This window comes from Camelus bactrianus, chromosome 18 (assembly GCF_048773025.1).
Source record: "Camelus bactrianus isolate YW-2024 breed Bactrian camel chromosome 18, ASM4877302v1, whole genome shotgun sequence".
NCBI lineage: Eukaryota > Metazoa > Chordata > Mammalia > Artiodactyla > Camelidae > Camelus > Camelus bactrianus.
Window position 1 is genome coordinate 14,325,603 of NC_133556.1, and position 20,696 is coordinate 14,346,298.

The following is a 20,696-nucleotide window of genomic DNA, read 5'->3' on the forward strand; positions in this document are numbered from 1 at the left end:
GATTGGTGGAGCTCAGGAGAGGGGGCGGGGCAGCGGGAAATTCGAATAGAGAGGCGGGTCCAAAGAGGGAGTGGAATGGATGCGGGGGTTCCGGCGTACCGGAGGCGACGCGAGATGGCGACGGCGACCTCGGGTACGCGAGCCCGGGCAGGGCGGGGCGTCGTGGTCTGGAGCCTTGTAGGGCGATGCGTTGGAGTCCGGTCCAGGCTCCGCGAGTTGTCCCTGAGACGCCGGAATGGCGCGGGGGCGGGAAGCGGAAAGCTGGGAGTGTGGGAGTCGCAGGCTAGTTCCTTCTCAATTTCCTGCTCTCAGCGCGGATCAGTAGACCAGGGTTGAGACCGGTGCCCGCGCCTTTTTTATCCCAGCTCACTTTTCCTTTGTGAGCTTCAGTCTACTTTGTAAAATGGGGATAATGACCCCATCTCAGAAGATTACATGAGTAAGCGATCGAGAAGTAGCTAATACTCTAACCGTAGGGACAAACGGAAGGGGGCTGGATGCAGGTTTGGGGGAAGGGTTTGTGTAAGACGTGTTGTTTGGGTGCAGGGAGATCCCTGAGAGACGTTAGAGGTTCAGACGGGCTGCAGCTGGGTGTCAGTTGACAGCATAAGATGTACTGAGATCACAGAAAAGGGAAATAAGGGACTGCTTTCACTCTAGCCGTGGAAGTCAGTGCTATTTTAGGGTTGGAAAGGCTGTTAGGACATTCAGAATCTTGCTCTGCTCTCTTCCTGTAGAAAATTCTAGTCAGTGATTATGGTGGGCACTATAGTAATTTATTGGAATCCCTTACTGTTTGTCAGGCCCCGTGGAAAAACAAAGCTATTTAGTAGAATGACAAAACACATGTTGAGCCCTTGCTCCGTGCCAGGCATAGTTGTAAGCACTTTATGGTGATGAATCATTTATCTGCACAACGCTGAGGCAGTTTACTGTTATTGTCCCTGTTTTACAGATGAAGAAACTGAGGCATAGATGAGTTGAAAAGCTTGCTGAAAGTTAAGAAATAGTAAATATTGGGGTTTGAATTCTCACTCAGGCAGTCTGACTTTAGAGGCTCTGCTCTTAACCATTATGCCCAAGCACACGAAATTCCTGCTGTCTGAGCACAACTTCCCTGCACCCTTCCAAGACCCCCCTGTGTTTGGTACATAGCAGATAGCGTAAATATGTTTGAATGAATATTGTCCCATTCCTAGAGGTGCATATAGTCTGTTTCAGTAGATAGTCACAGAAACATAACATCATGAAAAGCAATGACTACCTACTGCTATAGGGAGTGCAGAATTGGGAGTAAACCCTTGGGTATCCTGGGAAGACTTCCTTAAGGAAGTGATATTTGAGGTAGGTTTCAAAGGTTGGATAGGAGTTTGCCAGGCCTTGGTGCGACAAAAAGACTACCAAGTGATCAATTTCTTATTTAAGATGTAAGGCCAGAGATGCTCTCTTTGGCTCAATCTCCTCATCAATAAAAGAAAAAGTTAAGCTGAATGAAACTTGGGAATTTTGGAAGAGGGGAAAATTAGAAGAAATTATCGCTAGCTTGGCCCAACCTTAAAGTTGCTTTTCTAATGAAAAGGATAGACTTTTGTACCATAGGCATCTGTATGTTTGTGCTTATCCTTCCCTCCTGTCCTGCACTGTGAGCTTTGGGGCAAGAATGGCAGTGAGCCACTTTTATGAAGAAAACAGGAAACAAATAAGCCAATGTTTTATGTTAGTTAGGCCATCAAAACTTAATTTGTTCAGCATATACTCCCTGAGAGCCTATTCTGTGCCACGCATTGGGGATATAAGGGTGAGCAGAGTAAGGCTTGTTTTCACTGAGTTCAGTCAGATGGAGAAGATACAAATATGCCGTTACCGTGGAATGTTGTGAGTGCTTGGATAGAGAAGCTAAAGAGTCATGGGCTCACCTAACAGAGTCTTAATAGGGCAGTAATTTTACAAGGAAAGATTTTTTAGAGGAAGTAAGGTGTGTTTGCCTCAATTATCTCAGTTACTTGGCAGGAGGTGGTGGTGAAAGGATAAAGAAGATAGTCCAGGGAGAGAGAACAGCATGTGCAAAGGCCCAAAGGTGTGAGAGAACTTGGTGTGTTGTAGGAACTGAAGGAAATTCATTATTGCTGAGGGCTTACAGTGCAAGGAAGAAAGTGGAGGAAGATGATTGGAAAGAAGTGAGGCTGCAGGTGAGGAGACCAGTTGGGAGACTGCTGAGATGAGGACAACCTTGGCAAAGATTGTACAGTGTGGATGGGGAACAAGTAGACTCATTTAAAAAGGTAGAGTTGACAGATATTAATGAAAAACTGATATGGGAAATGAGAGAAGATGGAGTTAAGAAAGACTCTCCCGTCTTTGGGGTTGGTTCCATTTATTTACCTTAGAGAGCACAGAAGGAAGGCGAGGTTGCAGAAAGGTGGAGAAAGATTCAGTTTAAGATGGGTGGAGTTTGAAGTGCCTGAGAACCATGTAAGAAGAGATGTCAGGGCAGCAGCTGGGAATGTGGATCTGAAGTTCAGGAGAGATGTCTGGTGTGGAGGTGTCAACTAGGAGTCATCAGCTTTGAGGTGGTAATTGAAGCCAAGAGGGTAGGTGACCATGCCTGTGAAATTAATCAATGGGAGTTCTCTACTAAGGGCAGTTTTGTTCCCCACAGGGACAACCTGTGATATCTGGAGACATTTTTGGTTGTTACAGTGGGGCGGTGGGGAATGCTACTACTGGCAATGTGTTTAGCACATATTCATATATGCTAAACTTCCTACAATGCACATGATAGCTCCCCCACCCCACCACCATCCCCCAAGAATTACTCAATCCAAAATATCAATAGTGGAGAAACTGAACAACCCTGATCTGGACAGGAGGATAGAAGTAGCCTAGGAAAAACACAGAAACTGAGAAGGAGTGAATAGAGACTGGGTGGCATGGAAACTCAGGGAAAAGTATATTTTCCAAAGGAAAGATCAAGGGTGTTGAATGCTGCTGGGAAGTCAGATAGGATGGGGATTGAGCTTGTCTATTGGATTTAGCAGGAAGGAGGTCACTGATGACCCTGCTCGATGGTGAGGGTAGAAGTGAGTTGCCTCCTTGAGGGGAGTGAGTAGCAAGAGGAGAAGTGTAATGTAATAGTAAACAATAACAACTGGGGACATTTGCTGAGTGCTTACTGCAGGCTCTGTGCTAAACATTGTATGTACATTATTTCTCTGACTCCTCACAATCTTATTGGGGTAGATACTGTTATTTTTAGAGAAAGAAACAGGCTTAAAGAGGTTAAGAAGCCTTCCCAAGGTCACAGTTAGTAGGTGGAACCTGCCTCCTACTCCAAGGCCTATGGGGAAACGGAAATGAAGAGGCTGAGGCTGAGCTCACGTAATGAGCTCTGGAGTTAGACCTTCATTTGAAGCTCTATCACTCTCTCGCTGTTGACCATGGGCAGCTAGCTAACCTCTCTAATACTGTAGTTTCCTCATTTGGAAAATGGGGGATGAAAAGAAAACTCTTACAGAGCTTTTACCAAGTACCAATGCTGTTTGAAGCACCTTTACATGAATTACTGTATTTGCTACCTTAGCCACCCAACGAATAGTTATTTTTATTTATTCCTATTTTACAGGTGTGGAAATTGAGGCACAGGAATGGAAAAATCATTTCGCCAGGTTATTTAGTTAGTTGTAAGTGGCAGAGCTGGGATTTGAACCCAGGCCATCTTACCCTGAATTTTTTTCCGACCTTGAATTTTTACCAGCCTACTATATACTACTCTGTTGACATTTTACATGTTACTTCTGTTAATCCTCATTAAGCCCTTCCAAGGCTCACCCCACCCCATTTATGGGTAAGGAAACTGGGGTACATGGATGTTAAGTCAGTTGCCCATGGTCACAAGCTAATAAGTGTTAGAACTGGAATTTAAATTCTGCTCTGTCTAACCAGTCTATACTCTTTCTACATCACCACAGACTTTCCCTTCCCCTGTATTGATCACTGAGCTTTCTAAGTGCTTCTGTATCTGCCATCTTTCTCTTTTCCCACAAAATAGAAACCTGGGAAAGACAGGTAAGGAGAGGCTCCCGCACACATTTTTGACAAGTCAGTGAACCTCTCTGCATCTTAGTTTTCTCATTTGTGCAGGTGCATCTGCAGGTTTCTACTAACTTGCTACTGAGTCTCGAGACTGCCATGGGTCAAATGAGAACTAGAATCTCAAGTGCCTTGTAAACCTTAGAGTGAGAAATGGTGTTACTAGTATTGTTTGTCAGATGAAGGAACAGAGGTCCAGTTTCTGGAACAGGCCGACTGCTTATGGGTATGTCTTACTTATGTGTAAGATTCGTCCCGGGGGCGTCTGTCCAGCTTTTTGACTTGCTGTTTCTGTGCTGGCCACACATACCAGCTTCTTGCCTGTATGAGGCCACAGGCAAAAAGGCTCCCAACAACCAGCTACTACCACCAGCAAAAAGGAGAGAATCAGAGCTACCAAAAACTTTCCCAGTTGGTACATAATAGGGAGGCAATATAGCATCTTCATTAAAAGCTGATTTTTGGAGGTGAAGAGAGCAAGGTTTGAATACTGCTCTTAGCTGTGAGCTATAGAATGGTATCCTCCGATGTAAAATATGCCCTCCTCAGAAGATTTTTTTCCAGCTTTTTAATCCTCACAGAAATTATGGGAAGTAAACTAAATTGAAAGCTTACAGTGGAGGAGGATTTAATGTCAGTGCCTTTTACAAACTGAGCTGGGTCAGAAAGGGACTAGAGGCTGCCTCAAAACCTTATCCCTTCCAAACAAAGATTTCCACAGTGTCATTTTTATCATTTTTTAAAAAATGCAAACACATTACGGCATAACAGAACTAGATTACATAGAAAATAAACCCACATAATCCTCCATCAAGAGAAAAATCATTAGCAGTTTGGGGTGTGTGTGTATAATATATATAATGTGTATACGTGTGTGTGTGTATATGTATGTATTTGTGTGTGTGTGTGTGTATATATATATATATACATATATATATTATAAACCCCAGGTAAGAAATGGAGGCACAGAAAAATCAGGCAGTTCATTGACTGGTTTTAGGTGGAGACACGTCAACTCTTTTAATCCTTGAATAACTGTGAGGTGCTGGTCATGTCAACACCTTGAAAATTCAAAGTGTGTCCTGCCAGCAGCATCAGCATCATCTGGGAGCTGCTAGAGATGCAGAATCTTAGGCATCACCCTAGGGACTGAAGCCAAATCTGTATTTTAACCAGATCTTCCAGGTTATTTGTATACATATTACAGTCTACACCCTACTGGATCTACCTGTAGAGCAGGATAGGAACTGAGGCCAAGCTTAGGGACACCCACAGCATGGCCAGGGTGGAAAAAGCTTCCCCCGAAATGAGCTGTGACCCCTGACCCTCCCAATACTATCCTCAGGACCCCAGCCTCCAGGCCTTTTTCCTGCCCCTGTTGTCAAGGTTACGGGGATCTCTAGTCTACTAAGATGCTGGGGTTTTGTTTTGCTTTTAGGCTCTGCTTATTCCTCCTTTGAAGAGCAAAAGACAAAATGTAGGTTGTGATACAAGATAAAGTAATAGCTCCAAGGCCCCAGGCATAAAACACTGAGGTGCTTGAGGGAGCTGCTGCGCCTCTATGAGCGTCTTCACTGGAAAAACGGGACTAACAGAACCTGCCTCTCAGGGACACCATGGAGATTAAAGTGTACCCACCATGTAGTCAGTGCTTCATAAATGTTAATGTTTGCTAATACGCGATATGCTTTAGTCCCTGGCTTGTATATCATCTCTCTCCTCAAACCCCCCACTACACTCTGCCTGAGACCATGCATTCGATTCATCTTTTTCTTCTATTTTGCCCTTCTGTGCTCGCCCTCATCAACAGAGCACACAGTCCTGCCTCACCAGTTCTCTAAGGGACCCATGCTTTCACACCTCTGTGCTTTTGCACTTGCCATTCCTTCTGCCTGGAATGCTTAGAAAACTCCAGTTCATCCTTCAGAGCTCAGCTAATTTAAGTACCTCCTCCTCCAAGACGACTCCTCTTACTTCTCAGCAAAGCTACCACCATACTTCATGCCTTAAACTTATCTTCTCTCTTCCAGGAGCTGGTCGCTGTCGGCTAAGCAAGGTGGGAGCTGGCCGGCGCCCGCCTCCAGCTCGAGTAAGGGTAGCCGTGCGACTGCGGCCATTTGTGGATGGAACAGCTGGAGAAAATGATACCCCCTGTGTACGGGGTCTGGACAGCTGTTCTCTAGAGATTGCCAACTGGAGGAACCACCAGGAGACTCTCAAATACCAGTAAGGCTCAGGCCACTCTCTCCTCCTATCCCTCTCTGAGACCTGCTCACACTATCACTTGCCTAGATAGTTTCTCAGACCTTCCTCCTCAGGATCCTTGCTCTTTCCTTAGCACAGAGCTGTTCCCCACACTTCATTTGTTCATGCAGGAAATGTTTGTGGGTGCCCACTGGGGTGGGTCCTCTGTAAGATACTGTGGGGAAAGACTAGACGCTGAATCAGACACACATTACTGTTCAGTCTTGTGAGGGAAATGGGTACAAAATTGGGAAGGAGCAGCAAAGGTGAGCAGGGGAGTCCCAGTTCGGGTCTTGGGGAGGTGTGGGAAGGGTTGGGGGAACACAGACCAACTAGCCAACCCAGGCAGCAGTAGGGTGATGTCAGAGAAGACCACCCAGGTTTGGGGACAAAACTCACAAGACCAACTACTTTAAAATTCCATTGGAGATTTAAAGTTCAGGCTCCTTGGCTTGTCATTCTAGGCCAGGAGGTGGCAAACTACAGCCTGCAGGTCAAATCTGACCAGGAGTTTTTTGTAAATAAAACTTTATTGGAACACAGGCATGCTCATTTATTTACATGTTGTCTATGGCTGCTTTCTGCCTGACTGCAGTGGCAGAGTTGAGTAGTTGTGGAAGGAACGATATGGTCCACAGAGCCTAAAATATTTACTGTCTGGCTCTTTATGGAAAAAGTTTGCCAGCCCTGTTATAGGCCCTTGACAATTTGGCTTCAGTTTCTGTCCAGCCTCATCCCTCCAACACATGCTACACTCGACTCATACTAATCCCTGCCATGGCCTCAGCCACAGCTTCTCCACTGGAGTGCAGTGAATGCACTATAGGTATTTTGAGTCTCATCTAGTCATTAGCAGCATCCTCTCCTTACTCCACTGTGGTGTACAGGTGCTACTTTCTATATATACTGTGATGTGAAAAAGATTGGGGAGCCCTGCCCTTTCACACGTCTTGTTTATGTGCTATTATTGATACTTAGAGTATCTTTTTCTTCTCTGGCAAAATTCTCCTTCCCCAGACAGACTCAGTTACTCCTTCTAGTGCGTTTTCATCTTCATTTCCTGAATTGCAGCAAAGTATGGGTATCTAGCTATGCCACCAGACTGCAAGACTCCCAAGACCAAGGAGGTCAGATTCATCACTGTGTTCCTACGTCAATACAGAGACTGGGATGGAAGGTGTTCAGTGGGTGCTTTCTAAGGTCTTTGTGCAAGAAAAGGCATAGAGACTCTTTAAAATCCGAGGCCAGTATTTATCCTCTAGGTCCAGGTGAGAATGGAACCCTCCACTAATTCCCTCCTTTCTTCCTGCCTGCAGGTTTGATGCCTTTTATGGGGAGAGGAGTTCTCAGCAGGACATCTATGCAGGATCAGTGCAGCCCATCCTAAGGCACTTGCTGGAAGGGCAGAATGCCAGTGTGCTTGCCTATGGGCCCACAGGGGCAGGTGAGGGAGCCAGATAGGGAATAGCTATGGGTCAGAAAGGACCCAGGAGTGGGGGACAAATCTTACAGCTTTCTCCACTCTCTCCCCAGGGAAGACGCACACAATGCTGGGCAGCCCAGAGCAACCTGGGGTGATTCCCCGTGCTCTCATGGACCTCCTACAGCTCACAAGGGAGGAGGGCGCTGAGGGCCGACCATGGGCTCTGTCTGTTACTATGTCCTACTTAGAGATTTACCAGGAAAAGGTGAGGTCCCTTTCTGGTCAGGAAAGGAGGAGACAAAGGGTCAAAAATCAGACCTAGTTCTAGAATATGAAGCTGCACTCCAGCAAGGAGGTGCAATACCTAAAAAGATAGAGGTTGGGGTACTAGGTAGTACAACTCTGAGAATCCAACAGATGAAAGGAGACTGATCCCCAGGAAGTAAGCAGCATGTGACTGGAGAACTGGTCCTACCTCTCACTTCTCAAACAGGTGTTAGACCTCTTGGAACCTTCATCGGGAGACCTGGTGATTCGAGAAGACTGTCGAGGAAACATCCTGATTCCAGGCCTTACGCAGAAGCCCATCACTAGCTTTGCTGATTTTGAGCGGCACTTCCTACCAGCCAGTCGAAATCGGACTGTAGGAGCCACCCGGCTCAACCAGCGCTCCTCCCGAAGTCATGCTGTGCTTCTGGTTAAGGTGAGGCCCAGTGATGGGTGAAGACCTGGGGATCCACTGGAGCCTGAGCTAGGGTCCTTGCTCAGGGGTCCTTGCTTTTACCCCCTAGGTGGATCAGCGGGAACGTTTGGCCCCGTTTCGCCAGCGGGAGGGTAAACTGTATCTGATTGACTTGGCTGGCTCAGAGGACAACCGGCGCACGGGCAACAAGGGCCTGCGGCTGAAGGAGAGTGGAGCTATCAACAGCTCCCTCTTTGTACTGGGCAAGGTGGTGGATGCGCTGAACCAGGGCCTCCCGCGTGTGCCTTACCGGGACAGCAAGCTCACTCGCCTGTTGCAGGTCAGGCCATCCATCTCAGGCAAAGGGGGCTAGAGAAGGAGGTTCTCAGGCCTGCTGGGGTGTTGGGGAACAGTAGGGGAGGGGAAGATGGGGCTTCTGACCCACCCACCCTGCTCCATCCCCATCCCTCAGGACTCTCTGGGTGGCTCAGCCCACAGCATCCTCATTGCCAACATTGCCCCTGAGAGACGCTTCTACCTAGACACAGTCTCTGCACTCAACTTTGCTGCCAGGTCCAAGGAGGTGATAAACCGGCCTTTTACCAATGAGAGTTTGCAGCTTCATGGTGAGGACTGGGATTGGCAGGAGTGGAAAGGCAGAGTCTGGATAATTGGGGAGTTCACTGATTCCACCAAGCATCACCATAGAGACTGACACCCCTTCTCTCCCCCACCTCTACCCTGCCATCTTCCCCTAGTCTTGGCACCTGTTAAACTGTCTCAGAAAGAACTGCTAGGCCCTTCAGAGGCAAAGAGAGCCCGAGGCTCTGAGGAAGAGGAAATTGGGAGTCCTGAGCCCCCAGCAGCTCCAGCCTCTGCCTCCCAGAAACTCAGGTGAGCAGAGAGGAAGGGGCCTTGGGCATATTCCCTTTCCTGTTGTGTCTGGATTGGGTGCAGATTAGCAGTGGGTTTAGCCTGTCAGATCCTTGAGCTGTGAACTTGTTCTTCCATTGGATTCACCCCAAATCCTCCTCTGTTGAATTCACTGAAGTGCTAAGATCAACCTCAAGCCTTGATGGTGCTGCCAGGGGCCCCAGGAGGCCTCCTCCTTGAGCTCCTAGCCCCCTTCCTTTCCATTTCCCACCCCTTTAATGCAGCCAGCAAAATCTCACATTTTGGCACTGATATTTCAAGGATGAGCACTTGTGCTTCTGACTCAAGGAGTAATGAGGATCAGGTCTTTTAGGTACCGAGGATAAGAAGAGCAAAGCAAAGGAGATCAGGAGATGAAGAGAGATGTCTTGCAGAGACATCTGTGTTAGAGTCCAACCTTTCCATGACTTTCCATGGAAAGGGCAAAGTTGCTGTCCTAACTGCTCTGCTTCTACCCTCAATCCAAACAAAGCCTCTCTAAAGTAAGTCCTTTCTGTGCATGGCCTCCGCCGGTTCTGATAGTCCCACCTCAGGGCCCAGTATGTACCAATACTCAGGTCACCTCTGTTTAGTGGTCTTGCTTTCTATGTCTGGATACTTGGCCTTCTCTAACTCCAAGGAACCAGCTGCAGTTTGAACTCTGTCCTCTTTCTACCCCTAGCTGAAATAAAGCCTCTCTAAATTGTCTAAGTCCTAAGATTACTGAACAAAGGTGACTTGAGGAAGCCAAGGATTAGCACACACTCTGCCCTACGGGGCTGTCGTAGTCAAGGAAAGATGGCATACATAAAGTGCTTGTGCTCACTCGGAATCATTTCTCAATCTTGTCCTTAAGCCATCTGTCAGCAGTCCCCACTCCTATGTGTACAAACTCAGAGAAACATACACACCTGCACATCTATATTACATGTGAATAGGCCAGGTCTCTGCCAGACAGGCACCTTGGGTAAGCTCAGTGATGGGGCACATCAGACCTAGACAGACCCTGACCTTGGGGGGCTCACGTTTCAGTTGAGGAAGCAAGATGGGAATATCAGTATAAAATGCAAGGTAGAGAGTACAGAGCACAATGAGGAAGGAGGATCCTCTTGCTCTGTGAGAGCTGGGAAGGGGGAAATGACTTCTGTGTTCACCAGTATTTTCTAATCCTGCTCTTCTAGGCACTTGCACACAAAGAACAGGGCACTCCCTATCCATAAGGAGCTAGTTCACAGTGTAGGAAAGAAGATACACAATCAAGCTGGGCATCATGGAAAGGTGGCATCAAACTGACTTTGAATGATAGCTGAGATCAGATGTGAGGGGGAAGATTCCAGACAGAAGAAACAAATGTTAGGCATTATCATGCTCAGATTAAGTCAGGACTCTGCCCTAAATAGGCTTTTCCTACTGCCTACAAGGGAAAGGCTTAGCGTTTGAGGTCTTCAATGGCTTTCAAAGCCCTGCTGAAAATGACCTCCTCTGTGAAGCTTTCACCGACTGCTCCTCTAAGTGGACTGGCACACAGCCCTTGCTGTTACCTTATCATAGTCTCTAACTTTCTGTTAGACAGTGAGTACCTTCAGGGCAGGATGATGTCTTAGACTCCCACGAATACATGGCACTCAGGTGTTCGTTAAATGCTGTTTCTCATCTGATCTGGCATCCCTGAGAGGTTACTTGGGCAAGTGGTGATGGAACCCCATTCACCTGTAGAAGACACTGTACCCGGAGGGTCTGGATGACTTATTCAGGCTTGCTTAGCAAGTTAACACTAGGGCTCTGGAATCACAGATACACCAGGTTAAGGCATGATGAGGGGGATCCTGCTGCTGGAGAGGGTGATGAGAGAAGGGGTAGGTGAGGAGTAACGTCTTTGTCTGCTCAGCCCCCTACAGAAGCTAAGTAGCATGGACCCAGCTATGCTGGAGCGCCTTCTGAGCCTAGACCGTCTGCTGGGCTCCCAGGGGAGCCAGGGGACCCCTCTACTGAGCACCCCGAGGCGAGAGCGGATGGTGCTCATGAAGACGGTGGAGGAGAAGGATTTGGAAATTGAGGTAAGTGTTGTGGGGTTGAGGGTGGGATTCCTATTGGCCTTGAGAAGCAGTCTGAAGATCTTCAGAGAAGGACACTGAAAGGCTAGACCAGCATCCAGTTTTCACCTGACACCGGAATCCCTCAGTTCTCCAGCTTCTGCTTGAAGGTCCTTAACGTGGCTGATCTTTGAAAAATAATTGAGATCAGACGTGAAGAGGTGAGGTGGGGGGAATCCCAGATAAAAGGAACAAATGCAAGACATTGCCATTTTTTTTCTTTTTCTTTTTCTTTTCTTTTCTTTTCTTTTCTTTTTTTTTTTTTTTTTTTTTGACATTGCAGTTTCTTAAACCCCAGCTCAAATTAAGTTAGGACTCTCTGCTTGGAACACTCCATCCCTTTAGTGTTTCACAAAGAGGTCTGTTCCACTTCTGGGCAGCCCTGATCATTGGAAAGCCCTTAATTCCATTGGGCTCCAATTGTCTCCTGGTAGTTCTCCCATCTGGTCCTCCACCTGCCCTTCGAGGGCCTCAGAGCCCTGCACGTTCACTTTTCTAATCCACTGCCCTTCAGGCTGCCTTAAAGTTGTTTCTGGGTCATATCTCTCCCTGATTTTTTCTAACAGAGGCTTAAGATGAAGCAAAAAGAACTGGAAGCCAAGGTGCTTGCCCAGGAGGCTGCAGACCCAAAGGAAAAAGAGAATTACTCTCCCACAATGCTCCGACCCCTTGCCCGCCGCACAGTCACAGTTGCTAAACCCCTCAAAAAGGCTGTTGTGATGCCCCTACAACTGAGTAAGTTTAGGGTCCAGGAGGTTCCAGATAACTGAGATCTTAGAAGGGGAGATTTGGAGCAGCTGACTTCATGCCATTCATCTCCTCCCACCATGTACCAGCCCCAGGGAAGGGGGAGAAGGACCTGAACTAGAGCTGGGTGCACTGCTCTCGGGCATTTAGTACAATGAGGTGGAATGACGAGAGCATGATTATCGTACAAGACCAAATGAGATTACTTTCAAATGCAAGTATAAGAAAGGTCATGTGGAAACACAACAACAGGAGGTTAACTCAGGGTGGAGGGGAACCGGGGTGTCAGAAATGGGAGCCCCAAACTACTATTGTGCAGGGCAGGAGGCGTGTTGTGTATTAAAATGGACTCTGCCGTAATTCCAGTTCACAATTCTTGCTTTCAGTTCAGGAACAGGCAGCATCCCCAAATGCTGAGATCCATATCTTGAAGAAAAAAGGCAGGAAGAGAAAGGTAAGAGAAGCTGAAGGCTTAGGCTATACCTGCAGCCCAAGAGAGGTAAGGGGTAGTGAGCTCTAGTGAGAAGGGGTCTGGCTACAGAATTACATGGCCCGTCAAACATTTAATCAGCTATTTACAGCTCTTCCAAGCTGCTTACCCTCTGAATATGGTGATGCTTCACAGGGCATTTAGGATAAAATGCAGTGACATGAATGTACCTAGCAGAGTATAGCAGAGTAGGTGTCCATCACTTGTGGGTGGCTCTCATCCTTGGTCAGTAGCTATGTACTAGGTACAGTATTGTAGCCTGGGTCCTGCCTTCTACCAAATTCAGAGCCCTCTTAGGGAAACAGATCCTGAACAGTTAAGAAATGAAATAACACTGAAAGAATGACCTAAAAACTGAGAATGGGGGTGGGGTAAGGGGGTGGCATTTTTTTGAGTACTTTCTCCTGTGTGCTTTCCTAGGGATGAAAGAGCTTGTTTCCTTTTGAGAAATGAGGGACCAGATTTAAAAGTTTACTATTACTATGTGTATTACATTCATTAGCTCATTTGATCTTTACAGCAACTCTATCAGCAACTCTATTACCACTCTTCACAGGTTGGATAAAATGAGTATCAGTCCAGAGAGTGACCAGAGGGAGGGTTTTTGAACAGACTTAACAGGAGGAAAAGAGGCTGGTGAGGGCAGGGGAGGTAGCTGCTATTAGGCTCCTATCCTTGGCAGAGGAGTCCAAAGTGGTTTAATGCCACGGGCTGAACAGCAAACTCTGCTGTTTCTGTCACTCACCTCCTCCTGCCTCATAGCTGGAGTCCCTGGATGCCTCTGAACCAGAGGAGAAGGCTGAGGACTGCTGGGAACTACAGATCAGCCCAGAGCTACTGGCCCACGGGCGCCAAAAAATATTAGATCTGCTGAATGAAGGTTCAGCCCGGGATTTGCGCAGCCTGCAGCGCATTGGCCAAAAGAAGGCCCAGCTCATCGTGGGCTGGAGGGAGCTCCACGGCCCCTTCAGCCAGGTAATGGCCCTGGAATGGAGTAGGGGGTGGGAGGAGACTGGTGCCGCTTAGACCTCTTCCCCATCCCTGCTATCCTGCCAGGTGGAGGACCTGGAGCGCGTGGAGGGCATATCCGGGAAACAGATGGAGTCGTTCCTGAAGGTGAGCTCACAGCTCGGGCCCCCTCCTTCCCGTGGCCTGTGCCCTGCCTGGCCCTAATGCTGCTCTCGCCTTTCTCCCTGTGTTGCAGGCGAACATCTTGGGTCTAGCTGCGGGCCAGCGCTGCGGCCCCTCCTGACCGCCAGCTCCCCTCATTTTTTTTTTTAATCTTTGTATAACTGCTTGTCATGTAAATACAGTTTTTACTCCATTGCTTCAGCTTGATTCTTGGGACTGCGGGGATGGGGTCGGGTTATAATTGCCCTTGGGATGAGCCACAAGCTCCGCGGGATGACTTTTTTGGGCGCCATCTTTGGGAAAACATGAAACAGCGCAGGATTGTAAATAAACCGCTGGAGTTGGGAGGGGGAAAAGACGGTGGCCGAGAGGAAACAAAAACCTGACGCGAAAATCCGAGGACGACGACCGTTAGGCGGGAGCGCGCTTAGAGCTTAGCCCCGCCCCATCTGAACCCCTGGCGCGCGCTCCCTACTCTCCCGCTCGGCAACGACAGCGAATTTGTGCGCGTGCGCGCGAAATAACGGCCGCTGGCGTAGGGAGGAGGGGGGTGGAATCTTTGAGGGGGGGAAGAGAGAAGCCGCCCCGTCTCCCGCGCGCCCACCACCTGCGCCATCGTCAGCCAATCAGCGGCCGTCTCAGGGGTCTCGCGCTTGGGGTGACTCCGGCTGCTGGGTGGCTCCCCCGTCCCTCCTCCCGCCAGAGTCCCTCTCGTTCCTCCCCCCTCCCCCTGGCCTCGCGCGCGCTCGCGCTCGCGCCCGCTCCAGCCTCTTGTGTGTCCTCGCGCCCCCCGCCCGCCCTCCCCGCGCGCAGTGTGCTCCGCTCCCCCCACCCTCCTCCTCCTTCCCCCCTCCCGCCCGCCCCGCGCGCCTCCTCCCCGGGTTCCCCCTCCCCCACGGCCGCCTCCTCCTCCTCCCGCCCCAGGGTGAGCGCGAGCCACCTCCCTCCCTCCCTCCGCCATGGATCCCGGCAACTGGAGCAGCTTCATCTTCCAGGTAACAACCCCCTCCCCCCGCCCCCACCCCCCCTTCCCACACCCCCTCCCGCCCGCCCGCCCTCCCGTCCCACCCCCCCCTCCGCGCGCCCGGTGCGCGCGCAGCTGTCCCCCTCCCTCCCTCGCGCCCTCCCCCGCCCTCCCCGAGGCGCCGGCTGGGCGCGCGCGCGGCGGGGGCCGAGGCTGCTCCCTCGCTCCCCCCACCCCGCCCCGCCAGGCTCCAACCGCCGCCGCCGCCGCCGCCGCCCGGGCCCCCGCCCCCGGCCCCCGGCCCCGCGGGGCCTCCCGCCCCCACCCAGGGGGCGTCGCCGCCGCCGTCGCCGCCGCGCTCCGCCAGGCGCCCTCCTTCCCTCCCTCCCGCCGGCCGGGGTGCGCGGGCGGCGGGGCGGCCCGCGGGCCATGCGTTCTGCGCGGCCCAGCCCGGCCGGCCGGGGGCGGCGCCCCGAGCCCGGGCCCCTCGCGGCCCGCGCCCCCGGCCCCCGTTGAGTCCCGGGGGCCCCGCCGTGGCCGAGGCCATGTTCCCCGTGTTCCCTTGCACGCTGCTGGCCCCCCCCTTCCCCGTGCTGGGCCTGGACTCCCGGGGGGTGGGCGGCCTCATGAACTCCTTCCCGCCACCTCAGGGTCACGCCCAGAACCCCCTGCAGGTCGGGGCTGAGCTCCAGTCCCGCTTCTTTGCCTCCCAGGGCTGCGCCCAGAGTCCATTCCAGGTGAGTAGGGGCCGGCCGTGGCGGGCCGGGCCGGGAGGGCGCCTACCCGCGGCCGCGGCCCACACGGCGCCTTGTCTTCGCAGGCCGCGCCGGCGCCCCCACCCACGCCCCAGGCCCCGGCGGCCGAGCCCCTCCAGGTGGACTTGCTCCCGGTTCTCGCCGCCGCCCAGGAGTCCGCCGCGGCCGCGGCTGCGGCCGCCGCTGCTGCCGCCGCCGCCGCCGTTGCTGCTGCGCCCCCGGCCCCGGCCGCCGCCTCCACTGTGGACACAGCGGCTCTGAAGCAGCCCCCGGCGCCCCCTCCGCCGCCCCCGCCGGTGTCGGCGCCCGCCGCGGAGGCCGCGCCCCCTGTCTCTGCCTCCACCATCGCCGCAGCCGCGGCCACCGCCGTCGTAGCCCCAACTTCGACGGTCGCCGTGGCCCCGGTTGCATCTGCCTTGGAGAAGAAGACAAAGAGCAAGGGGCCCTACATTTGCGCCCTGTGCGCCAAGGAGTTCAAGAACGGCTACAATCTCCGGAGGCACGAGGCCATCCACACAGGAGCCAAAGCCGGCCGGGTCCCCTCGGGTGCTATGAAGATGCCCACAATGGTGCCCCTGAGCCTCCTGAGTGTGCCCCAGCTGAGTGGAGCCGGCGGGGGAGGGGGAGAAGCGGGTGCCGGCGGCGGGGCGGCCGCAGTGGCCGCCGGTGGCGTGGTGACCACGACCGCCTCGGGAAAGCGCATCCGGAAGAACCACGCCTGCGAGATGTGCGGCAAGGCCTTCCGCGACGTCTACCACCTGAACCGACATAAGCTGTCGCATTCGGACGAGAAGCCCTACCAGTGCCCGGTGTGCCAGCAGCGCTTCAAGCGCAAGGACCGCATGAGCTACCACGTGCGCTCACATGACGGCGCTGTGCACAAGCCCTACAACTGCTCCCACTGTGGCAAGAGCTTCTCCCGGTGTGCACGGGGCCTCGGCCGCCCACTAGGCGGGTGGGGAGGGAGGGACAGACGGCGATGGAGGTGGCCTGGCCTTGGCTGGTGGGGAGGGAGGGAGGTTTCTGAGGATGGGGACAGGGAGCCACTCCCAGGGAGGAGGGAGGAAAGCCTCTCCTGGTTACCAGGGAGCAGGGGGTGGTACTTAGCAAAGGAGGTGGGTCCTTGGGTTATAGGAGATCTTCGCGTGGGAGGAGGAGGAGGCAGCTCTGCGGAGAGGAGGGATTTCCTGCCTAACCAGGACTCTGAATCCCCGAGCTTGGGGAAAAATGCAGGGACCTTTGGAAAGGCCTGATGTACTAAGTTAGGCAGTTTGGGGGGCACCTCCACACCCCAGGGCCCTAACCCCAACCCCAACGTATCCCCAGGCCGGATCACCTCAACAGTCACGTCAGACAAGTGCACTCAACAGAACGGCCCTTCAAATGTGAGGTAGGAAGCCCGCCTCCTCCTGTCCTAGATTTCATGATTTTGATCCTCATTGTAGTTGTCTGAGTTCAGCCTCTCAGACCCCCTTTTTCTCTCTCTTTTTGCTTTTTCACTCCATTTTCTCATCCCTTCTTCAAGACCTCGTCATCTCACTCCCATTTCCTACAGATCAAAGATCCCCAAGGCTCTGATTCCTTTAACCTCTTGTTCCCCTCTCCCCATTCCCAGAAGCTTTAACTCTCCTGACACCCCCCACGCCCCTCCCCCCTCCCCAGAAATGTGAGGCAGCTTTTGCTACGAAGGATCGACTGCGGGCCCACACAGTACGACACGAGGAGAAGGTGCCATGTCATGTGTGTGGCAAGATGTTGAGCTCGGCTTATATTTCGGACCACATGAAGGTGCACAGCCAGGGCCCTCACCATGTCTGTGAGCTCTGCAACAAAGGTACATGCTGAGGGATGCCGCAAGGGCTGGGGATAGTGGGTGGGGACAGGACCACAGGCCCTTCCACAGATGTGGGTTAAAGGTGCTGTAGTCAAGAGCTCGTGGCATCTAGAGCCCTTTAGGAACCAAGTGAAGCAACATTGGGACCACTGAACATCAGTTCTAAGAGGTCATGGGTGGAGGAGATGCTCTGCCAGAAAGAGACAACTTCTGGGTGTGTGTTGGGAGGTGGAAGGGGAACACAACTGCTTTGGGGGAGTGGTCAAGAGAGCCAGTTCCCAAGAGTCGGAAGGCAAAGTTTCAGCTGTGCAGCCACAAGTTCTTGTCTTCAGCTCCTGGGCAAGTGGGGTATGTTGGCAGGGATTTAACAGGCACTCGCCCTGCCCCAGTAGCAGAGAAAGCTGCTTTTAAACAAATGTACTTCTTCCCTGAGTAATCGGGTTGAGCCGTATGGGGCACTGGAGGGAGGGGACACAGCCGTCTCTGCTGAGGGTCAACTCTTCAAGTGGCTAGGAATCAGTGTCCTGTCACCCTGGGAGAGATACCCCAGCCAGGGAGAATGGGCTCTGTGGATATCAAGGCCCAGAAGCTGACACTACTCAACCAGTTCTCAAGCTCAGGGTGGGGCTATGCCCCACTGGCCCTAGCAGAGTAGTTGGCCCCAGGCTACCAAGGATGTGGGAGGAGGACAGGGCTATCTGAGGAGGGCGTCCCCAGCCTAGGAGAACAGCCCCGTCTCTGGGGTCTCCGCCTGGCTGACCCCCACCCCCCCATCCCAATCCACCCCCCATAGGCTTCACCACGGCAGCATACCTGCGCATCCACGCGGTGAAGGACCATGGGCTCCAGGCCCCGCGGGCTGACCGCATCCTGTGCAAGCTGTGCAGCGTGCACTGCAAGACCCCTGCCCAGCTGGCCGGCCACATGCAGACCCATCTGGGGGGGGCCGCCCCCCCTGTCCCAGGAGACGCCCCCCAGCCACAGCCCACCTGCTGAGGGGGACCCCCGCACCCACCAGGCAAGGCGCGGGGCATGGCTGGGGGGGGTGGGATGGGGTGTGTGGGACAAGGGGGCTCAAAAGGCCCAATAGGGGATCTTAGGAAGGCCAGGGATGCCCACTTATCACCCAAGTTAGGGAGATTTCTGGGGACAGGGAGGGCCCTTCAGGAGAACTGGGTAAGGATGCAGGCTGAAGCCTCTGGGGACCAAGCAGGAAGTGAGCAACGGCTGTGTCCCAGGGGAGGGTGTCTGGGGAAGAGTCTGGGGCAAGGGGCAGGGTGCTTGCCATTCAGATCGCGCTGTGATCTGGTGTTTCTCGCTGCGCAGGTACAGGTGAAGTATGTCCAATGGCAGCAGCGGCGGCAGCAGCGGCGGCAGCGGCGGCAGCAGTGGCAGCCCCTCCCACAGCTGTGGGCTCCCTCTCGGGGGCCGAGGGGGTGCCCGTGAGCTCTCAGCCACTTCCCTCCCAGCCCTGGTGAGCTCCAAGTTGGTGGGGAGGAGAGGGGAGAATGGAGGAAAGTTCCTTGACACCATCTCCTCTTCCCCTCTCTCCTCACCAACTCCTCACTACTTCCCCCACCAACCAAGGAGCCTCCAGAAGGAAAGGAGGAAGAAATGTTTTCTTAGGGGAATTCACTAGGTTTTAACGATTTGTTTCTCCTGCTCCTCTCTTCTCCCTATCAGACCTGACCCCACACACACCTGTCCCCTCGGTTGTGTTGAAGCCCCCTGGACAGTGAGTGGGCAGGGGTGGCAGAGGACAGGAGCAGCCACTGCCCTCACTCCCTCTCCTCTCTGTAACCCCCTGCCCGGCCCTTCCAGGGATTTGTGAGCCTTCTCCCTCGATGGTCCTTCTCGCTCTCCTTCCAGTCCCCCCACCCCCCCATTGTCTGCTGCCCCTCCCTGGGGAGTTGGTGCTTTTTTTTTTTTCCAGGGGGAGGGAGGAGAGGAAGGAGGGGAAGCAAAGATTCTGTCCCAGAGAGGGGAAAAGGTGAGATTTGAGAAGGGGCAGAAGCAGGGAAGGCAAAGGTTGTACCTTCATAAGGTGGGGTTGTTTGGGGTCAGGCCCTAAACATCATCCTACTTGAGAATCTGTCAGGGGAAAACAAGTCAAGGGGAGCAAAAGAAGGAGCCACTAGGGCCAGAGGCAGGACAAGAGATGGAATCTTAGGGGGCCAGGGTAAATGGGGGGATCCAGGGACTAGAGGTGCTTCCTGGGGGTGGGGGGAATGCAGCCGCAGTGTCTCCCCCTTCCCTCTTCCACCCCAGCTCCAGCCCTGGCCTTTTCTTTTCATCCCTCTCCCCCACGACAGAAGCTGTGGCCCTGGCCATGTCATCGTGTTCCTGTGTCCCCTGCATGTTCCCCTCCCTTCACCTCCCATTTTGCGCGGACCCCATTACAATAAATTTTAAATAAAAATCTGTCTCAGACTCAAATGAATTGCTCTCACCAAGCCCCCTGTCCCCACCCCCCAGGAGGATTCTTGGGCCTGGTGCCAGTCTCAGTCTTGCTCTGCCCTGTGCATCTCTGGGGCTCTAGCTTCTCCCTCCCTAGAGGCAGCACCAGTGACTGCAGTCCAGATACAGGGTGAGGCCAAGGCTCCAGTGGCTGGAGAGCAAGTTCCAGGATTCCCAGGTCTCTGGGGAATACCTAGTCTGGACAGGCACAGAATTGCCACTGGAGCTCTGAAGAGCCCTGGGTCAGAAACGCAAACAGTTGCTGGACCTAAGTGCTGTTTCCCCATCCATACCCATTGCCTGATGCTCAGACCCTAGCCAAATACCTGCACATCCTTATGAGGGCTCTGAGAGGTGATGGTGGATGATGCAGCTGCAGAAAAGCTGGACAAGTGAGCCCTAGGACTGGGAACGATGAGGTTGAGGGTAAAAACTGCACTTTTCCCTCACTTGCCCCCTTCATTCTTGCCATGGTCCAATCTGGTTTTTCACTTGGGCTCCTCTGCCCCAGCCCTCTCCTGCCGTTCCAGACCATCCTTGCATCCTTCACCCTGTATTTTGGAGTTCCCTTCCCAGTCCTTGCTCTGACTTTCAGGGACCCTTTTCTTGAGCTTTCCGCTATCCGTTTGTGCTGCTGTGTCCTAGGGGAATAGACTTCCTGTTCTGCAGGCTCCCTTCTCTTGAAACCCCACCCTACTCATCCTCTGCAGCCTCCCCAAGTTTTGCCTCGCCTCATCTCCCTTCCCTTCTTTCTGCCCAGAGGGGTGCCTCCACCCGGTCCTGTCCGTCTCACTGGTCCTGTCTCTCGCAGACCCTCTCCGTTTCCCCAAACTCTCTGCTCTATCTGGACCCCCGGTGACCGTTGGCGGGAGGGG

At 52.8% G+C, this 20,696-nt stretch overlaps 2 protein-coding genes across 6 annotated transcripts; both read left to right on the forward strand.

The window, feature by feature from the left end:
- The first annotated feature begins 16 nt into the window (after positions 1-16).
- KIF22 (kinesin family member 22) lies at positions 17-14,004 on the forward strand. Its single transcript, XM_010972481.3, has 14 exons — positions 17-133; positions 6,120-6,315; positions 7,650-7,777; positions 7,867-8,021; positions 8,250-8,459; positions 8,548-8,778; positions 8,911-9,064; positions 9,197-9,332; positions 11,239-11,407; positions 12,010-12,178; positions 12,577-12,644; positions 13,443-13,655; positions 13,737-13,796; positions 13,885-14,004. Exons 1-14 carry the CDS (start codon positions 76-78, stop codon positions 13,930-13,932), a joined length of 1,995 nt encoding a protein of 664 aa, XP_010970783.3. The 5' UTR covers positions 17-75; the 3' UTR covers positions 13,933-14,004.
- A 730-nt stretch (positions 14,005-14,734) lies between these two features.
- Positions 14,735-19,787, forward strand: MAZ (MYC associated zinc finger protein). Of its 5 annotated transcripts, XM_074346098.1 has the most exons (7): positions 14,735-14,806; positions 15,426-15,512; positions 15,596-16,452; positions 16,857-16,920; positions 17,193-17,364; positions 18,158-18,382; positions 18,691-18,829. In XM_074346098.1, the coding sequence occupies exons 1-6, from the start codon at positions 14,771-14,773 to the stop codon at positions 18,358-18,360; spliced, it is 1,419 nt and encodes a 472-aa protein (XP_074202199.1). In that variant the 5' UTR covers positions 14,735-14,770; the 3' UTR covers positions 18,361-18,382; positions 18,691-18,829. The 5 variants fall into 5 exon arrangements, with proteins under 5 accessions (XP_074202199.1, XP_074202200.1, XP_074202197.1 ...); XM_074346099.1 differs by lacking the exon at positions 18,158-18,382 and having other exon boundaries at positions 14,737-14,806; positions 18,691-19,787; XM_074346096.1 differs by lacking the exon at positions 14,735-14,806 and having other exon boundaries at positions 15,179-15,512.
- The last annotated feature ends 909 nt before the right edge of the window (positions 19,788-20,696 follow it).